Source organism: Neofelis nebulosa, chromosome 8 (genome assembly GCF_028018385.1).
Source record: "Neofelis nebulosa isolate mNeoNeb1 chromosome 8, mNeoNeb1.pri, whole genome shotgun sequence".
NCBI classification, from domain to species: Eukaryota; Metazoa; Chordata; class Mammalia; order Carnivora; family Felidae; genus Neofelis; species Neofelis nebulosa.
Genome location: NC_080789.1, coordinates 131663808 through 131686278, shown reverse-complemented (window position 1 = coordinate 131686278; position 22471 = coordinate 131663808). Strand labels below are relative to the sequence as shown.

Here is a 22471-nt window from a genome sequence, read left to right as displayed (position 1 = left end):
TTGTGTCATATTAGACCTTTCAGGACCCCTTAAAGATTAAATTAGGAGTCTAATTTTTTAAAGTAGACAGGATTGTATTAATGGTTTAATCTCTTTCCTTCTGTTGGCTAGAAAATTGGCCTAAATCTGTTTAGTAATTTGTTTGCACAAGTTAGTTACTAGAGCCCAAACCAGAATATGATCTCAGTCAACGTCATGCTAAATGTTTACAATATTTTATAGTAAGGTTAGGTTATAGTAAGGTTATAAATGCCTCCCCCTAGCAATGCTTCAAATTAAAATATAGTAAAATATTGTAAAGAACTTAATTTTATAAGAGTTTAATTACTAAATAATAAGGAATAGTATAAATAATAATAAATATAAGCATAGACCATAATAAGGCATTATGAGGTATTATATAATCTGTGATATGTATAAGATTATATAATATTATGAAAGTGACGTTATGTTGTTTATACTATTTTGGGGCTTGCCTCAAAAAAAGAAACAAAGACATTACAGTTAACAGAGGGCCAACTCAAAGCACTTGACGCATGCAGAGTTTTAAAAAATATATTATTTAACAAGGACTCTGGAGCTTGGGTGTTTCTGGGGTTGGTTGAGCAGGTCCTTGAGGTCTCCAGGGACCCCAGCTCTTTCAGTTCAGTGTTTACGCACTGTCATCCTTGGCTCGCTGGCTTGGTATCTGGGATTATCACCCGATGGTTACGTGATTGCTGCTGCGGTTCTGAACATCACATGAAGACCTGACGGTATCTGCACCAGAAATAGAAGGGGTGGTGTGTTTCCTCTCACTCTTCTCTGTGTGTGAGCAAGTAAAGCATTCTGGAAGCTCTCCAGGAGACTTCCTGTCAGACTCATTGGTCGCACAGTGTGACCAGCCTAATCCAGCGATGGTCAGGGAACAGAAATGCCGTGACTGGTTTGGACCGGGGCTGTCACACGTGAGCACGCGTCAGAATCACCTGATGGGTTTGGTGAAACAGAGATGGGATTGCTGGTCCCCTCCCCGAGTTTCCGGTTCAGTAGGCTGGGAGCCGGGTGCAAGAATAATACAATTTCTAAAATATTCCCAGGTTATCCTGATGATGCTTGGGCAGGTCCACACCTTGAGGACCGCTGAGATTAACCGGCACGTGCATCCCTGGCATTCGGGAGGGTAACGAGAACGTGAGTGCTTCCTGATGTGTTAGCAAGGATGGAGGTTGGGAAGAGCTAGCGGGAGACCAGTACTGTCGGCCACAGCTGTAATCCAAGACAGAATATTAAATACTCTTCTTTTTCCCGTTCCTCAACTGGTTATGGTACACAGGAAGCTTTAAAAAGTGGAAGTTGAAGTATGACACATTGAATGCAGTGTGTCTGCACTGTACTCACTGAGCAAATTATTGGCCCAGATGTAAACATTTTATGTGGTTAGACTTGTTGAATATCATGGCTGCTTTCAGTAATTATTTTCTTGATTAAGTGGCACTTCAGTAGGCCAAGGCAAGAAAATAATATTCGCTATTCAGTTGGCATTTAGAAGAAAGGGCTGAGCAAATAAAAAAATTAATCCATTAAGTGTTTCTCCGAGGGACTTGTCACTTATGAGATAGGTTTGACTAGAGGTCAGGAAATTTCACTTGGCTTAGTAGTTTAACTGCTATGCTCTACATAATTTGTATGCATTTTTTTTTAATGTCTATTTTTGAGAGAGAGAGAGAGAGAGAGCACAAGTGGGGGAGGGAGAGAGAGAGAGGGAGACAGAGTCCGAAGCAGGCTCCAGGCTCTGAGCTGTCAGCACAGAGCCCGACGCGGGGCTCAAACCCACGAACTGTGAGATCATGACCTGAGTCGAAGTCGGACGCTCAGCCGACTAAGCCACACAGGCGCCCCGGTGCCTTGTGACTTTTAAGACCCATTTAATTAGTTGACACTTTTCTGCTATAGATTATATTAATTTTAGATAGCATATTTTATCTTTTTGAAGAAGAATTCTATGAAAAAATTTTTTTTAATTTTTTTTTTTTTTTTTTACATTTATTTATTCTTGAGACAGAGAGAGACAGAGCATGAATGGGGGAGGGTCAGAGAGAGGGAGACACAGAATCCGAAACAGGCTCCAGGCTCTGAGCTGTCAGCACAGGGCCCGACGCGGGGCTCGAACTCACGGACCACGAGATCGTGACCTGAGCCGAAGTCGGCCGCTTAACTGACTGAGCCACCCAGGCGCCCCTCTATGAAAATTTGAATGAACACACCCAATGATCCTTTGTTCAGTATCGTCTTATTTTTATCTTTCCTTTTCTACCACGGGTGAAATCTGAAATGGAGTCTGTGCCCCAGTGCTCCTAACTTGGTTCCTCACAAGCAGTAAAGTCTCCAACACCACAAGTTTGATACGGCATGTCCCCTGGCTTTACAGTTTTCTTTTCTCTTTTTTTTTTTTTCTGCCCATGATTTATACTTTTTCTTATACTTAGTAATTGTTTCCTCTGAGGTATAATGTCAGCTTTCAAGTTTTTTACACAGTGCAGGGGCCTCCTTTCTATCCAGACTGTAAAGCAGGGAGTTCAGTACTACTTTCTCTTGTTACCTTGTTGAAAATTTCAATCAAAGAAATTACCCAAGTTAAAATAAAATACTAACCCAGGTGTTGTAGACTCTGGGTCTAGAGTTCTCTCTGATCCAGCAAGAAAGCGGGGGCAGGATTAACAATGTGACAGAGGCTAATGTCCCAGAGGAGACAAGAGCCCCGAGTAAGGGTCCTTGCTCCATTTTTATTAGGATCAGAAGGCTTACAAACATAGTGATGGACGTGCACAAAGACAAGGAAATCCTGAACTTTGTAACTCCTGGCTGGGCCTGAGGGAAAGGGGGTTTGGGTCAATACAAAACAAAATCCTGGCGCTGGGCAGAAGGTTGCTTACAGCAGACTTGAGGCCCCACCTCTGTTTACTTAAACTGGCCTAGGGGACAAGAAAGACGGAGATTGCTACCTCAGGGTCAGCAAGGCACCTTTCTTTTGCTAACTAGCTCCGCCCTGGGAAACTTCGCCCCGCAGGGGTCCATAGCCCTAATTACCTGTTTACCTAATTTGGTCCTTCCTTCCTGTGAAAGCAGCTTTCTGCTATTGTACTAAACTGGAGGGGGGGGGGGGGCGTTACCACCCTGAATACCTAATCTTGTTTGCCTCATCATGGATGTCTTCATCCTGAGATTCCCTATTCCTATATCTTTGTCCTATACTGGGGGCCTTTGTCCCGCTTTACCTGTACTGGGGGCCTTTGCCTTTACCTAATCTTGTTTACCCAAACTTGGGTATGTACACCCTATGGCTTTCTAGTTCTTTATGCCTTGTTAACCCATCGCTGCAGGCTCAGGGAATTCTTAAGCTTATTCCCCACACCCAGGAAAAAAATTTTTAAAACCCAACGTGGTCATAAGTGTATATGAAAATGGCTATTAAGTGCTGATCTAATATAGCTAGGCTGGTCAGGTTGGCAGATCTTCAAATGCGATTCAAAATGTTCTTATTTGGGGGCGCCTGGGTGGCTCAGTCGGTTAAGCGTCCGACTTCGGCTCAGGTCACGATCTCGCGGTCCGTGAGTTCGAGCCCCGCGTCGGGCTCTGGGCAGATGGCTCAGAGCCTGGAGCCTGTTTCCGATTCTGTGTCTCCCTCTCTCTCTGCCCCTCCCCCATTCATGCTCTGTCTCTCTCTGTCTCAAAAATAAATAAACGTTAAAAAAAAAAAAATGTTCTTATTTGTAGTTACAAAAGAACTTTAAGAAACTGATCATTAATTTCTGGTTCTGCCTAAGTAACAGGCTAAGATAACTTGAAAAATGTTTTGTTACAAGTATCTAAAAATGCTAGATAAGATATGAGCTACGACACAAAAATGTAAGGCACAGCTGAATTCACAAGAAACAAACGGCAATCCCAGATGCAAGAAATGGAAAGAGGGTGGAAAATCAGACACTTAGGTAGATAAGCCTTTTAGGGATGGTTACCAGAACTGATAAGGGACATAACTTTTAATCCCTTACTGGGACTGGAGGCCGAGCATTAAGCCAAAATGAAGTAAAGTTCTGGAAAAGAGACCCTGTTGCACCTCCAGTAAAGGATGAACTAGAAAACAATTCATCCACTGGCACAGAGACCAGGAGGCAGAACTGAAACTCCTTGCGCTTTGGGTTTTGCATTTTAAAGTGTTGAGACCTCAGGCCTCTACCTCACAACGAGCTTGGAGTACAAGTTTAAACCACCTGTCTGGTTGGAGCTCTCCCAAACTAGGACATTAAGGTAAAAGTCAGTCCCTGAATCATTTTACCCTTGAGGCACCTAGAAGATGCAAACACGAAGTGCTCTGGAAGGACTTCGGCAACCCAGGCCTCAGGGGGACCCTCAGAGAAACGAGCTGCACCAGGTGGGTGCTCTCGGCAAAAATACGGAAATACTTGAGGAAACAGCACACCAACCAGGCCCCCAAACCAGACGACAGGCAAGAGGAAGTAGAGCGGTATGAATTTAAAAGCCGAAGTCTCAAAGATCACGTAAATGACATGTTTTAATTACTTACACATAAAAAGAATCGATACTCGTAGAACAAGTTTTAGGTTTGTTAATTTACATAGAAGGATTGTAAAAATTCCAGTGTTGCTCGTACTGTAATTATCTTACTCATTTTACTCTTTTAAACCTGCCTTCTCCAGAATGTAAATGGAATCCCAATGTTCACACACAGCGTTCTTTGCAGTATTTCAGCTGAGCTCCTGTAAGTGTTATTATTGACTGGCTCTGCTCTCTGCTCTTGTAGGGTCTGTACCCGACCATTTGGTCAATCATCTCAATATGAAAAAGCCTTCTACAGTAATCCCACATACCACAGACGTTCTCATTTCTACCTTTTGAAACTAGTCAGGTTTTAAAAATAACATTAAACGCTAAACCAATCAACACTTAAATAATGTTACAAGATGGGAGAATGCAAATATGTTTTAAAATGTATACCTGTTTTGGGACCTCTGGGTGGCTCAGTCGGTTGAGTGTCTGCTTCTTGATTTGGGCTCGGGTCATGATCCCAGGGTCATGGGATCGAGCCCCATGTCATGCTCTGCACTGAGATTGGAACTTGGTTGAGATTCTCTCTCTCTCTCTCTCTCTCTCGCTCTCGCTCTCGCTCTCGCTCTCGCTCTCTCCCTCCCGCTCTCGCTCTCTCCCTCCTTCCCCCTCCCTCTACCATTGTCCCGCTCACTCATTCTCTCTCTAAAATAAAAATTAAAAAAAATAAAATGTGTATCTGTTTTGAAGTAGCAATATGAGGATTAACCAAGTGAAATCAGTATTTGTAGGAATATTGAAGCATTAAAAATATTCAACAATGAATATCTGGATTTTGGAATTGTGCCTTTTGGGTTTCCTGTAGTGTTTTAAAAATAGGTAGATATATTGGGGCGCCTGGGTGGCTTGGTCGGTTGAGCGTCCGACTTCGGCTCAGGTCACGATCTCGCGGTCGGTGGGTTCAGGCCCCGCGTCAGGCTCTGTGCTGACAGCTCAGAGCCTGGAGCCTGTTTCAGATTCTGTGTCTCCCTCTCTCTGTGACCCTCCCCCGTTCGTGCTCTGTCTCTCTCTGTCTCAAAAATAAATAAACGTTAAAAAAAAAAAAATAGGTAGATATAGAACCTTAATCTACCTTGTTCTTTATAGAATATTAATAAGAACTATCCTCTGTTACCAGACATATAAAAAGTATGCCACCCACACGATTAAAGTCACATTTCAAAAATACAGATGGTCCTAGTTCTGTGACTACACTAACCATTAAGATAATACCCTGTTATTTTGTCCTTTGTCATCTCTCTCCTTTCATCTCCCTGTATGTTGTAGGTACATTTACATTAAGAAAAGACTGGCAGTCAGTTCAATTTTAACATGATAATGAACTATTGGTTAGTTGGAAGCCAAAATATTAACTTTTTTTCTATTGAAATAGAATGGGCATAACGTTATATTTCAGGTGTACCACATGACAATTCCATATTTGTATATGTTCCAAAATGTAAATTTTTAACTTGTAAACTTGAATTGGTTTCTTATAAACTGATAAGAACAAATACTACACTTGATCTTAGCCAAAAGGCCGAGAAGCGATTGAATTGGTTTCTTATAAAAGCAATACATGTATACTTTGTACTTTTATGTATGTTTTAATTCTTAAAATTAGAAGGTAAAATTAAAGTGTATAGATATATATGTTTTAAGGATAAATGGAAAATGTTTTAAGGATAAAAGGAATTTTTATGATAGAATTCATAAAATAATTAGCAATTTTTTACTAATTAAAATGTTTAGACTGTTAAACCAGGAAAAAAAAGTGAGGGATCTTTTGAAATGAAGAAAAGTTTATTATGGACTATTGTGGACTATTAAAAAAGATGGTCAAAGACTTTTTTTTTTAGATGCATCTGGTATTTGTGGTATTTTGTTGTGGTTTTGTTTGTTCGTTTCTTTTTGCTGAAATCTGTGAGCTTCAGCAGCAGCTGGAGGAGGGTTTCATACCCTTCCTACCACTAGCTTGATCTCTCACCTTTCAGAGCCTTGGTGTCCTCATGTGATAAATGTGGATATTAATTAATAGCACTTTCTCATAGAGCTTTTGAAAGGATTAAATGAGATAGCAAATGTAAGATCCTTGCTTTGGTGCCCATTCAAGAATACAGGGAAAACCCACTGCTTTTTAACAAAGCACATTGAGTGTACTTCTCTTTGTAATTCAGATTTTATCAACCGATGCCCAGTTGTTAGTGGGGATAAAAGTTTTTTTCTGATGACCTCAACCAGCCAAATAAATTAGAATTGTTTCTGTTTGGAGTATAGGTCACAAATGATTACAGAGAATTCCAACCTAATCGGATGTTCAGGGAAATTTAAAAGCTTTTGTTTAAAAAAAATTTTTTTTTAATGTTCATTTTTGAGAGAGAGAGCGAGCACGCGCGTGCGCTTGAGTGTGAGTGGGGGAGGGGCAGAGAGAGAGAGAGAGAGAGAGAGAGAGAGAGAGAGGCAGGCAGACACAGAATCCCAAGCAGGCTCCAGGCTCCAAGCTGTCAGGCACAGAGCCCAATGCGGGGCTCGAACTCACGAACTGTGAGATCATGACCTGAGCTGAAGTCGGTCAGTTAACCTACTGAGCCGCCCAGGTGCCCCCTGAAGTCTTTGGAAACTCAATTTTACTTTAAATTGCTTAAAAGAGATCTTTTTTTTTCTTTTAAAGAGATCTTTAAAAGTATTTTCTGTTTGCGTGGTGTTTTGTTTTGTGTTTGTTGTTGTTTTTTTAATAACAGTGCCTCTCCACCACAAGTTTTGCTCACTCTTTGTTAGTATTCTCCAAGGTTCTGTCATGTGCCTGAGGTGATCCCTTCCATTTACTTCTCAGCTTTATCTCTTACACCCATGGGATCACCTCCAGATAATTGTCTCCAATTCCTCCTTCTCTTTGAGTTTCTTAATTTCCAGTTGCTTCCTAGACCTCTCTGTGCAGTTATCCCGGATGTCTCCAGCTCTCCACATGCAAACATAGTTCCCTTCCATCGTTCTCTCACCTGTCAGCTGCTTTTCTTCCGGTCCCAGTGAATGGCATTCCCATCACCTGCCAGCCAGTCATTGATGACCTCAGTCATCCCGACCTCTCTCTCCCTCACCCCTCACTTCCACCAGGGCACCAGGCCATGTTGGCTTTGCCTCCTGAATATCTTTACATCGTGCTTTCCTCCTTCCCTGCTCCCGCTGCGACAGCTAGACCCTGATCGCTCCCCAGCGCTATCAGACGGAGCCTTCTAACTGGTTCTCTGCCTCCCTACTTGCCACTCCCCCCCACAGGCTATCCAGTACCACTGCCACAGTGAAAGCCCTCCTGCGTTTAGAAACTTGGAGCGCCCCGTTGTCTGTATAATGAATTACAGCCTCCCTAGGGAGACAAGAGCCTTCACAATCTGAATGCTCCTCCCTATCCCAAATTTCTCTCCAACCTCATCTTTTTTTTTTTAATTGGAGTATAGTTGACACAACGTTACATTAGTTTCAGATGTGAAACAGTGATTTACCAAGTCTGTGTTTTATGGTTTGCTGACCATACGTGTAGCTACTGTCTGTCCCCATACAGCGCTGTGACAGTCCCACTGACTAGATTCCCTTTGTTGTGCCTTTTATCCCTGGGACTTACTCATTCTCTAACTGGAAACCTGGATCTCCCAGTCCCCTTCACTTTTTGCCCGCCCCCCTACTGCCCTCCCCTCTGGCAACCATCAGCTTGTTCTCTGTGTTTATGAGTCTGTTTCTTATATGAGTCTGTTTTTGTTTTTGTTTAACTTAAGCCTCGTATCTTCTTTATCCATTCATCTATCTGTGAACATTTAGGCTGCCTCCTTATCTTGGCTGTTGTAAGTAATGCTGCAATAAACATAGGGGTGCGTGAATCTCTTTTTGAATTAGTGTTGTGTTTTTCTTTGAGTAAATACCCAGTTGTGGGATTACTAGATCATATGGTAGTTCTACTTTTAGTTTTGTGAATACCTTCCATACGGTTTTCCACAGTGGCTGTGCCAGTTTGCATGCCCACCAGCGGTGCGCGAGGTCTAAGCCCATCTTTTGGCAGTTCTCCCCTTGCATTCTGCACTCCCATCAGGGCCCATCTGCAGTAGTTCTCCACATTCTGCGTGGCCGTTCTCATTTCTCGTCCTGCTTTAGCACATGCTTCCCTCTGCCTTAAATGGGGACCTTCCCTTCCTGCTGACTGAAGCTTTCCTGACCTCCCTCCTCCCTATACAATGGAGAGCTAATCCATTTTTCCTTTATGCTGCCAGAGTATTTTTATTCTTACTTTCAGTGTTTTAAGTTCTTTGTCTACTTGTTAGGCGTTCCCCACTAGACTAACCTCCTAAAGAACAGGGGACTTAAGTGATTTTAGCATTCCTGGTGTCTAGCCGGTCCTTGGCATAGGGAGGTATTTAATAAAGGCATTTAATACGTGAAAAATTGTTCATGAAATGGAGGATTTTTAGAGTGGAAAGCAGTTTACTTAAGGAATGAGTAGTTCTATCAAATATTTTTTTAAATGGCATGCAGTGGAAGGGTTAGATTATAACTTTGTGTGGCTTTAGATGGTAGAGTTGATGTCAACAGAGAAGTAGACTTCTGGTTTAGCCATAAAAAAGAAGGCAATGAGTATTGTAAAACCTCAGCGCTGTCCTGCCTTCATTTGGAATCTATCTTCAGATAATCTGAGTTGTAGTCCTGGCTTGGTCACTAAATTTGGTCTTTTCTGGGTCTAAGTTTCTTTGTTTGTTTTGACCGAAAAATGGAACTAACGCTTATATGGTTGTTTTGAGGACTAGTGAAATGACATCTCAGAGTGCCTCGGCTAACGTCTGATGTTCGATAGTGCTTAATAAAGGTTTATTGGATTTGAATTAGCCTCCTGTTTCTGGATGCTTCTAGTAAAACCTACTCTCACATTGAATGTAAGTAATGTGTGTACATAAACTGGCACCATAAAAAAGATTCAATTGCCTTTTTTTTCTCTTAAAGATTTATTCATTGTACTGATGATTCTCCAGATCCTTGTATAGAATATGAGGTAAGGATTTATTTTTTTAATTTTGATGAAATTGATAATCCTAGATGAAGATGTTTTGAAAATTGCTATTTATTCTTAAGCAGAATGAATAAATTTTTTTGGATCAATCTCTCTGGCAATCTAGAAGCACTGAATTTTTAAATTTATGAAAAATTCATACAAATATATACACACATGCATACAAAGTATATATATACTATAGAATGTGCATATTTTGTAATAACACAAATAGCTTTGTACCCACCATCTAGCTTAACCTGGGTAAGCTTTTTAACCTGGTATATGAAGAAAAAATAGTAATCATCATTTTACCGTTTAGGCCCAGTGGCCCTTTTTATTTTTGTGTTGTTGACTCATTTTGCAAATTACATGCAGAAGTAAGAATGAAAGGATAGTGAAAATGTTATTAGAAGTAGCAGTGAGAATTCAGACATAGCAAAACCAAATTTATATTCTGTATTTTCCTAGTTTGAGGGTATTTTACACCCCCCACCCATGCCCATCCCAACATCAGCTGTCACTAGTGAGTCTGGAACATACTTTTCTTTGAAATCCTGACTCCAGGTTTCAGCTACATGCCTGATAGGCTCTTGCCTATTATCATCACTCCTGGTTCTTCCTGCACTTGGCTTGTCAAAATGTAATACTTTTGAAAACTTTGATAGCTTGTAATTTGTTGAAGAGAGTGGCCAGCCTGCTCCATAATTGTAAACCATTTGCATTTTGGGATTTATGACACCAATTAGAATCAGTTCACTGGTCTTTTAAAAAAAATTCTTCATTGTCTGTTTGCTTCCACTCACTTTTGTACACATGTGCTTTCAAAACTTGTCCATTGACTCACTGTATCACTTGATACAGTTAAAGCATATATTGATGTATCTTCTGTGATCATGCCATAGTGTGGAATAATTTACTATTTACCTAGGCCACTGAACTGGATCTCTTAGTACTTGTAATGGAGCTTTTTATGTACCATTAGTGAGGGGTTTTTTGGCTTAATAGCACAGTATGAGCATTTTCCCAAATCATTAAACATTTTTATAATGTTATTTCTGTGCACATATTATATTCTTGTCTCTTGTTTCATTGAACAAACATCTATTAAACACCTGCTGTATCTTATTACTTGGTGCTTGAAAACACAGTGACAAAGATCGTTTCTCTAGTCTGCCCTGAGGCATGATCTTTGTTGAGATGTCATCTTCTGTCCCCAAGATTCATTTCCCCAGCAATTTGTGCTTTTATTGTTTTTTTGGGAATATCCTATCATCATGTTAAGGCACAGCATTTAAAACTCAGTTTTAAAAGCTCAGGAAAGTAATACTAGAATAATTAAAATGAAAAAAGTTGTAAGCAGAATCCTGGATAGTCGTGTTCCTTTTGTGTATATTTAAAAAGATACGTATGTGTACTCCATGCTCATATATTCATAGATTACTTCTGTAAAGATATGTGAGAAATTGACAGCACTGATTACCTCTGAGGAGGAAGACAGAGGGACTGTATGGTCTTGCACGGTGGTGGGGGGTGGGAAGAGAATTCTTTTACCCTCATGGTTTTTTGTGTTTTTTTTTTTTTAACATTTATTTATTGTTGAGAGACAGAGACAGACAGAGCATGAGCAGGGGAGGGACAGAGAGAGAGGCAGACACAGAATCTGAAGCAGGCTCCAGGCTCTGAGCAGTCAGCACAGAGTCTGACGCGGGGCTTGAACCCATGAACTGCGAGATTATGACCTGAGCCGAAGTCGGATGCTCAACGGTCTAAGCCACCCAGGCGCCCCCGCCATGTAATTTTTTAACTGACTATAGTATATGTGCTACCTGTCCAAAACATTTTAGTAAACATTATGCAAATTCTTCCCAAAATTAATGTTTATAGCAATTGCTTAAGTAAATATTACTATAGCTCTATAAAACTATATTTGGCAGTATCAGTTTTTGCTTTTTTTTTTTGGTATTTTGAGAGAGAGTAGGTGGGGAGAAGAGAGAATCCCAAGCAGGCTCTGTGCTGACAGCACAGAGCTCCACGTGGGGCTGGAACTCGCAGACCGTGAGATTATGACCTGAGCTGAAATCTGGTGCTTAACTGACTGAGTCATTCTGTTGCCCCAGTATCAGCTTTTAATAGATGACAGCAGTGTAATTTTTTAGTTTGGGGTTCTTCATTTAATAATTCATTTCTATTTTAAACATACGGCACGTAAAAAGCTTGACCAAGAGCTCACAATAATGAAAATTGAAATCAGTGCATTTTAAAATCTTAGACATATTTTAACAATGTAGATTTTTTTTTTTTTAATTTATTTATTTATTTTTGGGACAGAGAGAGACAGAGCATGAACAGGGGAGGGGCAGAGAGAGGGAGACACAGACTCGGAAACAGGCTCCAGGCTCCGAGCCGTCAGCCCAGAGCCCGACGCGGGGCTCGAACTCACGGACCGCGAGATCGTGACCTGGCTGAAGTCGGACGCTTAACCGACTGCGCCACCCAGGCGCCCCAATGTAGATTTTTTTTTAAGAAAAGAAATTTACTATCAAAAATTTAAAAGTATCAGAAATTACGCGGAATTTACCACCTGAACATATCCTCAGTATTAGCATTTTGGCATTTAACTTCCCTTTCTTGAGATGTGTATATCTGTGTATATATACTCTCTTCATTACTTTGCATATCATTTTTTTTTCACTTGGTGTGAACGTTTTTCCAGTTCAGTAGGTATTTTTTTATATCAGGATTTTTAGTGGCTGTTTATCCTATATATTTGCTGTTTTACTTTATAACATTCCTTAAGCACCTGTTAGTTATTACATACTTGTGTTGGGGACATAAGATGAGTAAGACCCAGTTCCTGGCCCTTAAGGAAGTTGCTAGTTAGGAAGGAAAAGAGCCCTGTATCAGATTATCACAGTACAGCTTGGTATGCATGGGCTTACTCTAGAATGTTAGGTACAAGAAACTGGGAGCACAGGATATGGGAAGGGGGAATACTGGGCCCACTGGAGGGAATGCCAGGAATGAGGCTTAGAAGAATTCAGGTTCCATCTCTTCGGTCCTAAAGGGCAAAGACGTGTATGCGAAGTGTGTACCAGGAAAAGGGAGCCTGGAGGCACTGGCCACTTGTTAGAATTAATACTTCACAGGAACAGGGCTAGTCTTTTCCAAAGAAAGGCTCAGAAGCATGCATTTGTCAACTATCCTATTTATAAAATTGTAGCAATTCAATAGTATATGGAATTTATACATGTTAAATAATTATGGTAGTAGGACCCATTTATGACTTGGGCCATTGGTAGAATTGTTTTACTTTAAAGTAATGGGAAAATCATGGGAGGGTTATAGGGATTTTTAGTGATAAATCATAATAATTTTATCAGCATCGTACACAATGTTGCTAAGGTAGATAACTCGGAAATCGTTTTATTTTTTTGGTATACTTAAAGGGGTGAAGAGCATACGAATTACAGGGCAGCTGTACACAATGATGGTAGGGTTCGACTTCATCCTTGGATATGTATATCATGTCAGAGCTCTCAGAGTGATGAGTAAGTGACAGAGATGCGTTTTGTCATAAACAGTTTCAATAGTGCTTCCCCCGCTTACTGAATTAATAGATCTGTCCCCTACGTCTCATGATGAGAATGGTTTATGATGCCATTTTTAAAAATTTGAGCAGCATATTTATTAAATAAATGTTACAATTTTATGATAAATGAAAAGATACACAGGGAAAAGTGTTGTCACATGATATTTGGGATTCTATCTTCAAAATGCAAGTCTTGTAATTACTTTATTATTTTTTACATTTTTATTTAAGTTCTAGTTAGTTAACATATAGCGTGATACTGGTTTCAGGAGTAGAATTCAGTGATTCATCACTTACTGCATACAACACCCAGTGCTCATCCCTAGTGCCCTCCTTAATGCCCATGTCCCATTTAGCCCATCCCCTCCCCACCCCCCTCCCCGACACACACACCTCCCCTCCAGCAACCCTCAGTTTGTTCTCTGTTGTTAAGAGTCTGGTATGGTTTGCCTTCCCTTCTCTCTTCCCCGTCCCCCTCCCTGTGTTCATCTGTTTTGTTTCTTAAAATCCACATATGAGTGAAATGATGCCTTCTTTTCCCCAAACTATTTGATAATGGCAATTGTTAAGATACACTTTTGACATAAAATTGTCTGTTAGACCAGTAAACATTCCCTTGTTACATAGTTTTGTTACATTTTTCCTTTGTCTACAGCTTGTTCTTCGAAAATGGTGTGAATTAATTCCGGGGGCTGAGTTCAGATGTTTTGTAAAGGAAAACAAGCTTATTGGTGAGTTTTTTTTACCCATTAAAAGAAGACAAGCCTTTTTTTTTTTTTAAACTTATTTATTTATTTTAATTTAAAAAAAAATTTTGTGTTAAGTAAACTACGCCACACATGGGGCTTGAACTCATGACCCCCGAGATCAAGAGCTGCATGTTCTACCAACTGAGCCAGCCAGGCGTCCCTAAAGTTTATTTATTTTTAGTAATCTCTCCACCCAACGTGGGGCTTGAATGTACGACCCCAAGATCCAGAGTCACGTGCCTCTCGGACTGAGCGTCAGGCACCCCAAGAAGACAAGCTTTTGATGAAAGTGAATTTCCAGTAATTAGGACAGGGTAATAAATCAGTGTATATTTCCGATGCTACCTCTAATCAATTGGTACTAACTCACTGGAATGCTATATTGATAATGATCCTGAGGCCATATTCAGTTTCCACAAAAAGAATCTTGTCCATTAATTATGTCTGTCTGGATTCTGGAGATGAAAGTGATGGTCTTGACCATCCCCAATTTAGGATATGTACCTTATTACCTGCTTTCTCTTTGGGACTTTTCCTAAGTATTACTAGCAACACACTGCTTATTTTAAGCATCATAAAAAGCCAAGTTTTGGGATCTTTATTTCTATTATTGGAGCAGTGTTTATTATTCTAACCAGAGGAAATATGTGGACAAGTAAGTGCATTACTCTAAAAACCACCCGTTTTCTTCCTGTCAGATTATTATTTTGTTTGCTGTGATGTATTCAAGTTAAGTATTGAAGATAATTTCTTTTTTTTTTTTGTCTTTGCATGTTTTCCATGAAGTGAAACTTGCCTTCAGCCAAGAAATGTGTGATTTAGAGTCGAATCAGCACTCTTATGTAGTGAATGTGATGTTGACATCTGTTAATTTACCTAAAAGTAACTTGGGGTGTCTGAATTTATCATATTGTTAGATAGTCCTGGAAAAACTGCAGTACAAATCCAGCTAAAGAAGGCAGTCATATTGCATGTGATTAAGAAATTGGGTGGAAACCCTTTTTTCAGAGCAGAAAACTTTTTCCTAGGCCTAGAGCAGAGAGTTTTTACAATAATCCCTTTAGCGTATTTGGAATAAAATCAGCAAGTAACTCTGAAGAAAGGAATGTTTACTTTTCCATGGCTTGAAACCTCAGGCTTGTGAAGGCAGGGTAGCATGTATGAGCAGGAAAAATAGCCAGTTTCTATGAAATACAATATGAACACGGAAGACCTATGGAATATTTTAAGTGTCCCAAAGAAAATTGGGAAAGAATACTAATTTGTGTAGAGTTTGATAGAAAAAATCAAAGAAGCAGAGGTTTAAAACCACCTTTTTCATTTTTTACATTATGAACGTATTTATGACTGAGTTCTTTCCATTGTACTAAATAAAAATACTATTTCTAAAGTAAGAATGCATGATATGCAACTTAGATACAACTCCTTGAATGGGTAAGTTTTTACAACTGATAAGTTTTATATTTATATAAAATGCTGAATCATGTATAATGCATTATTCACCTGGTCTACTTTAATGCTTCTCTCAAAAAGAGGTTTAAATCACATTTTGGTGTTTTTGAAAAGAATGTTATATGATAATGGATATAAAATATTTTTCTTGTCAGGTATTTCTCAAAGGGACTATACACAGTACTATGATCATATTTCTAAACAAAAGGAAGAGATTTGCAGATGCATACAAGACTTTTTCAAGAAACACATACAGTACAAATTCTTAGATGAAGACTGTGAGTATTTTTATTGACCCAGTGAAATGAAGTACATGATGTTATTGAACCTTATTTCATGGTGGCTCATATTTAAAAAAAAATTTTTTTTCAACGTTTATTCATTTTTTGATAAGAGTGTGAGCGGGGGAGGGGCAGAGAGAGAGGGAGACACAGAATCCAAAGCAGGCTCCAGGCTCTGAGCTGTCAGCACAGAGCCTGATGTGGGGCTCGAACTCACAGAGTGTGAAATCATGACCTGAGCCGAAGTCGGACGCCCAACCGACTGAGCCACCCAGTCGCCCCTCATGGTGGCTCATATTTTAAAACTGGATTCAAAACACTGTATTTTCAGCATTTTGCTTTATGGCTCTTCGGTATTACTGATGGTTTGCGTGTTGATTTTACCTGATTTAATCAGAGTCACTTTTTAATATGGAGATAGTTCTCTCTCTGTACATGTTTTATTTTTCATTTTAAAGGGCTGTCTACAGAAAGCAAAATGCTTCTGCTATTCAGACTGAATTAGTTGACTGATCTACCTTTCTAGATTTTTTTATTTGAATTATCAGACAGCACCAGTTACAAAGTAAACATTTGTGACTTGTTTTTTAAGAAAGCTCATCGTGTATGAGAGTTTTCACGGATCTTAAAATTGCATCTGCTCTGATTTATATTTTTTCACTTGCCAAGTCTGTGTTCTATGGCAGATGTGATTTTAAAAAAGATTTGTCATGCCATAACCACAGCTTGGTTTTATGCTTTTCTACTACAAGTTATATTGATATCATTCCTCATCAGATGAGTTAAGTGAGTGATGTTTTTTTCACTAGTACGTATAATTTGTTTATGATGGTGAATTTGTTGAGATGATGTGTTTGAATTTTAACTATAGTTGACCTTTAAATAACACAGGTTTGAACTACATGAGCCCACTTGATGCAGATTTTTTCCTGATACATACAATATAGGGCTCTAAATATATTTTTCTTATGATTTTACTAGCATTTTTTCTCTTTATTGTAAGAATGCAGTTATATATATACATACATACATACATATACACACATACATACATATACGAAATACATGTTAATCGACTATTTATGTTATTGTTAAGGATTTGGGTCACCAGTAGGCTGTTAATAGTTAAGTTTTGGGGAAGTCAGCTCCCCTAGCCTCCACATTATTTAATGATCAACTGTATGAAAAGATTATGGCTGAGGGTAGACAAAAGTAAAACAAAATGATACAAATAAAACATTGTAGGCTACTTTATCATGTTTGAAAGTTTTGATACTAAGAAGCATGAAGTTCCCAATGCACTTAAATTCTGCTATTTGAGTAATAAAAATATGCATTTTAATTTTCAAAAGGAGACTCAGATCATGAAAATAGTAGTTCATTGTTAACTTTGAATTTTTTCTCTTTTACAGTTGTGTTCGATGTATATAGAGACAGTAGGGTAAGTAACAGCTCTCTGACATGCTTTAAAGTCAGAGTACAGAGTACATAGCCCACTGCTATGCATGTAGAGGGCCCACTGCTCAAAAACTATTTTCTCAAACCAGCTAAGGTGTTGGAAATTCACAGTGCTCAAGAATCTCCTTGAACACATACTTAACGTTGGGAGACATAGTGTCTTCAGTAATTTTGTGTCACAAGTTTAGGGATTATTAATTTCGGAGATGGCTAAATGGCTGCCTTATATCCCGCTTTCCCCTTTTGTCAGTGGTCCAGGCCTGCTTAAAAAGTTCAGTTTGTGCCCTTAAATGTGGCCAGGAAGTTTTCCTTCGATACTTAGATAATTATTTTTAGTCAACTGAAAGACACTTAGCATGATTGGAATCGCTTATGTCTTTAGAGTGAAGATGAGGATTAGTGTATTCTTTAAATCTTCCAAGTGATGGAAACTTGTGTAATGAAAAAGAAAACAAAAACCTGACTTCATACATTTTACAGCAGAGATTTCCTTATCAAGACATGCCATCTTTTCAAAGGAATTTGGGTCACTAAACATCCTGCGATTAGTGCTTATTTACTAAGCTGTTGAGAAGACAGCAGGTGTGTTTTCCGAATATGTGACCATATGTTTTCCAAATGTTACCCGCCTATTTCTCACTCCCTCTCCAAGCTCGTATCAGCTTCACTGTCGTGATGCTTGCGATAACCTTTGAATCATTTGTTGGACACAAGGAAATGGCCCATATGGTCGTGTCTCAAAATAACTATTAAATGTTGACTTGCCTCTGTTTAGCCAAAAGACATCACTTCCTCTGTTTTCACCTGTCTTCAAGGGTGATAACATCTATTAAGAGTTAGAAGGAGAAATTATCAGGGCGCCTGGGTGGCTCAGTCGATACAGCATCCAACTTCGGCTCAAGTCATGATCTTGCGGTCTGTGAGTTTGAGCCCAGCGTCGGGCTCTGTGCTGACAGCTCAGAGCCTGGAGCCTGTTTCAGATTCTGTGTCTCCCTGTCTCTCTGCCGCTCCCCTTCTCATGCTCTGTCTCTCTCTCTCTCTCTGTCAAAAATAAATAAACATAAAAAAAAAATTATGAAAAAGAAAGAGGAATTATCAATTGAGACTTGGTAAGGAAGAAGGATGTTACTCACACTTTCTGTTTAGTGGAAAGAAACCTTAGAGAAAGGGCAGGAGGCTGGTGTTATGGAATGGATAGAAATTGGAGCTGATACGGGCCCAGGCTCTGGTCCTCCCTCTGCTTCTTACGGATAGATACACACTGGCCACATAATCACTCACGTAGCCAACATTTATAGAGAGCATGGACTGTCTGATGCCATGTTTCTAACGAGAAGCTTCCAACAAGGTGATCTCCTGACCTACAAGCAGCTTATCTTCAAGGCTTAAACATTCCAGGGAATTGGCCTGGTAGCAGGCAGGATCAAATCAATTAGTGAGTAAACCTAGCCTGTTACCCTGATGAGCAGCTGAGAAGAACTTTGTATTTAATTCAGGTTATCCATATATACCCTATGAGGTATGTATCACTTGTTCTCATTTTACACATATTAAAACTGAAGCAATTATATTTTGATGCAGTTATATTTAATGGCATTTAAAAATTTAGAATTTGCCACGTCTCCATATTTCCCTGGCAAATGTCAAGATCTGCTTTGATTCAATAGCGGTAGAAGGTTGCAAATGTGTAATTTGGTGAAAGAGTTATATAAACGTCTTAACTGAAGTTGGACACGTATACAGAAGTAATTACTGCTGTGATCTAACAGAACTGAAAGTAGTTGTGTGTTTTTCATGTGAGAAGCATGCTAGTATAAAGTTCCTGACAGTTTCTGAGAAGAGATTTAAACCATGATGTAAAACCCATTTGCATTTACTCAGTGGCACACGTATCACTGTTAGGAACTTTGTTGCATAGATGATTTAATGACAGTTGTAGAAAACTAACTCTATGGTGGCCTCTTCTGTGCAGTAGAATTGAAGTGTGTTTGAGCCTGGCAGTACTTTGATGTGGCTACTTTCTTACTGCAGCTGGGCAAGTTGACTCAGTGTTGATAGATTCTAACCATCATGTATGTCAGAGGTGGCCCATACACTCAGTAGGGCCGGGATGAGGCTTCGGAATATGTATTTTAAGAAGCTCCTTAAGTGATGATAACGCATAACTAGAATTTAGAATAACTTCTTCAGAGACTTGAAAAATTATTCCAGTCTCCTTATGTATTCCTTTAGTGATGGCTGTTGTTTTGTTATTAATTTCATTGCTTTGTGGACTTTGTCTGATCTTGAGTCTTTGATATTGTTGTGATTGGTTTTGCAGCTTGATCACTTTTTTTGTGACTGTTCTATGTGTGATTGAAAAATTACAACTAATGTCTGAAGTATTCTGTAGATGTTTGTTACATTAAGCTTGGTGATAATGTGAAAATCTATGTCTTATGGACAAAATGATGTCTGAGGAGACCTTCAAGATAATAGAGATTTGGGGAAATGGATGGGATATAGATGTAACAAGACTGGCCGTGATGTTCCCCAGGATAATTGTTGAAACCGAGTGGTAGCTTTTTGGGTTTCTTTATACTATTTTGTCTACTTTGTATGTATTTAAACTTTTTCATATAAAACTTTTTTTAACTTTAAAAACAATGAAAAAATATCTGTATCTTCCCTAATTTTTGGTCTACTTAATTTATCAGTTACTGAACAAGGTATGTTAAAATCTCCGGCTTTCTAATTCTGTCAGTTTTTGTGATAACATATTTTGAGGTTATGTTCTTAGACAAATACTAGTTTATAATGGTCTTGTTTACCCAGTGAATTCTCATTAGGTGGTGACCTTCTCTATCCCTAAGAATGCTTTTGTGGTTTTCACATTAAAGTATGTTTTGTCTGGTATTAATAGTGTTAGTATAATTTTCTTTTGGTCTTAGAATTTACCTTTTTTCATTCCTATTAGTTTTAGCCTTTAGGTTTTAAGTGTGTGCACATATCTTATAAGTGACACATTGCTGGGTTTTGTTTTTTTAATCACCAACAATTTCTCGCTTTAACAGGTGAGTGTAGTTTGCATATATTATATTTACTATCTGAATGTTTTATACCATCTTGAGTTTTCAATTTGCTTTTCTGTGTTTTTGTTCTCTCCTTTCATTTATATTACTGGTTTTTGTTTATTCTTTCCACCCTACCCTTTCCCCCTAAATTTTGAAGTTTTGGGTTTTATTTATTTTGGTAGTTACTGTTAAATCTTAATAAGGATATTTATTAAGCTCAAAAGTTAATCTCACTTCCTGTTGCCCTCATGATACAAAGACCTTGGAACACTAATTCCCAGTACCTGCTTACATTTTACGTATGATTTCTGATTTTGAGTTCCACTTGGTATTTAATAGCCTTAAATTAGTCCTGACTGTTGCTATTCACTTTCTTTGCTTACTAGTGCCTCTTACCACTCCTCTTTGGATCCATTGTCTCTTTAATAGTATATTCTTTAGTAGAAATTCCCTCAGCCACTGGCTGGAAGAGTTTTTAGCTTTCAGGCATGAATGGCAAGCTTAGCTGGGTATAGAATGTTTGGTTGACAAGTTCTGTTGCCTCAGCATGTTGAAGACATTGCTCCCTTGTCGTTGGCATCTTTTTTTCCTTTTCTTTTGTCTTTTTTGAATACTTCCTAAGTCCAAGAATTCATTTCCTTTGTCACTTGTGAGAAATTCTCAGCTATCTTTTTTTTAAGTTTATTTATTTATTTTGGAGGGAGAGAGCAGGGGAGGGGAAGGGCAGAGAGAGGAGCAGAGAATCCCAAGCAGGCTCTGTTAGCACAGAGCCCCACATGGGGCTTGAGCTCACAAACCATGAGATCATGACCTAAGCCAAAATCAAGAGTTGGACGCTAAACCAACTGAGCCATGTAGGTGCCCCTCAGCTATCGTTTCATATGTTATCTCTTTCTTTCTGGGTTCTGTCCTTTGGAAATCTGTTTAGAGGAATGTTAGTGCATCTCATTTTATCCTCATGTGTGCCAACTTTTTCTCTACCTCTTTTCTTTCCTATACTGTGTTGTGTAATTTTCTCAGATACATCTGGTTTACATCTTTTAGTTGTGTCCAACTGGATACGTTTTAACCTTCCACTAAGTTTGAATTGTATTAGCTACATTTTGTCATTTCTGTAGGTTCCATTTGGTAAATTCAGTTCTGTGTATGTTTTTTTTCATAGTATCTTGCATCTTTGGGTTTTGATTTCTTTTATATTTTCAGTCTTTTAAAACTACTGCATTTTTTGATCAGAGTTTTTGAGAAATAATTTACATAGAGTAAAATTCATCCTTTTTAGGGTATAGTTCTGATAGTTTTGACAGATACATCCAGTTGTATAATCACTGCTACAGTGAACATGTAGAACTCCATCACTCCCCCAAATTTCCTCATGACCCTCCCTGTACCCTACCCCCTGGCAAACACTGCTCTGTAAAACCTTCTGAGTTTTAAACTTTTTAGTTGATAAAACATTTGCGTTGCTCAGAAATTAAATCAATGTGAAAACATATGTAGAAAGTCTTACCCTCTTCCTCTGTATTCCTACAGGTTTACATTTATCAGTTTCTTATATATCCTTCCAGTATTTCTTGATGCAAAAACAAGCAGTATACTTATTTTTTTCATCTTTCTTACAGAAGAGTTAGCATATGATATACACACTGCACCTTGCTTTATATACACATTTGTTTAAAACATTGTATTTTTTAGAGCTTTCCAGTTTCTTCCAATGGCGTAGTGTTTAATTTTATGGATATACTATATAGTTTAGCTATTTTCCTGTCAATTAATACATAGCTTATTTCTAGTGTTTTACAAACTCCTGTGAACAATCCTGTGTGTGTGTGTGTGTGTGTGTGTGTGTGTCCGTCCGTCCTGGCCTGAGCTCTTTGAAGGAATAGATTCTGTATTATTGATCTTTATGCTCAGTGCCTAGCAGTGTTTGGTGCATAGAGATTTATTTGGGCGGGTGAGGGGGTGGTTAGTTGGTGGATAAGTCAGCGTGACCACTCTTATCTGATGGGTTGCCTAAAAACAGAATTTCTCAGGATGTCTTGTGCCTGAGATATCACATAAAAAACATGCTACAGCTATAAAATCCTCATTCTGATGGTTTGTTTCATACCTTATTACAGCTGGTTTCATTTTCCTTTAAAGTGGAGGCTGCCTTCTGAGCTACAGAACACACACTGCCAGCTGTCAGTCCTAACAGTGGTGGTCTACTTTGTTTTTTATTTGTTTTGCTTGTTTTTTATAGGATGGCATATTTTTAGTTTACAGAGCTTAAT

The 22471-nt window shown here is 38.9% G+C and overlaps 1 protein-coding gene and 1 pseudogene across 5 annotated transcripts in view; one reads left to right on the top strand and one right to left on the bottom strand.

Annotated features, from left to right (window-relative positions):
• Nucleotides 1-22471, top strand: part of CDC123 (cell division cycle 123) — a 58336-nt gene that overhangs the window by 28737 nt on the left and 7128 nt on the right. For 4 of the 5 annotated variants that reach the window (XM_058681907.1, XM_058681904.1, XM_058681905.1 and 1 more), the window contains 4 exons: nucleotides 9571-9619; nucleotides 13864-13939; nucleotides 15565-15687; nucleotides 17103-17131. In XM_058681907.1, coding sequence (XP_058537890.1) covers nucleotides 9571-9619; nucleotides 13864-13939; nucleotides 15565-15687; nucleotides 17103-17131 — 277 coding nt within the window. The remainder of the gene's footprint in view (nucleotides 1-9570; nucleotides 9620-13863; nucleotides 13940-15564; nucleotides 15688-17102; nucleotides 17132-22471) is intronic. The other variant, XM_058681906.1, reaches the window with a different exon arrangement.
• Nucleotides 6033-6139, bottom strand: LOC131484231 (U2 spliceosomal RNA; annotated as a pseudogene).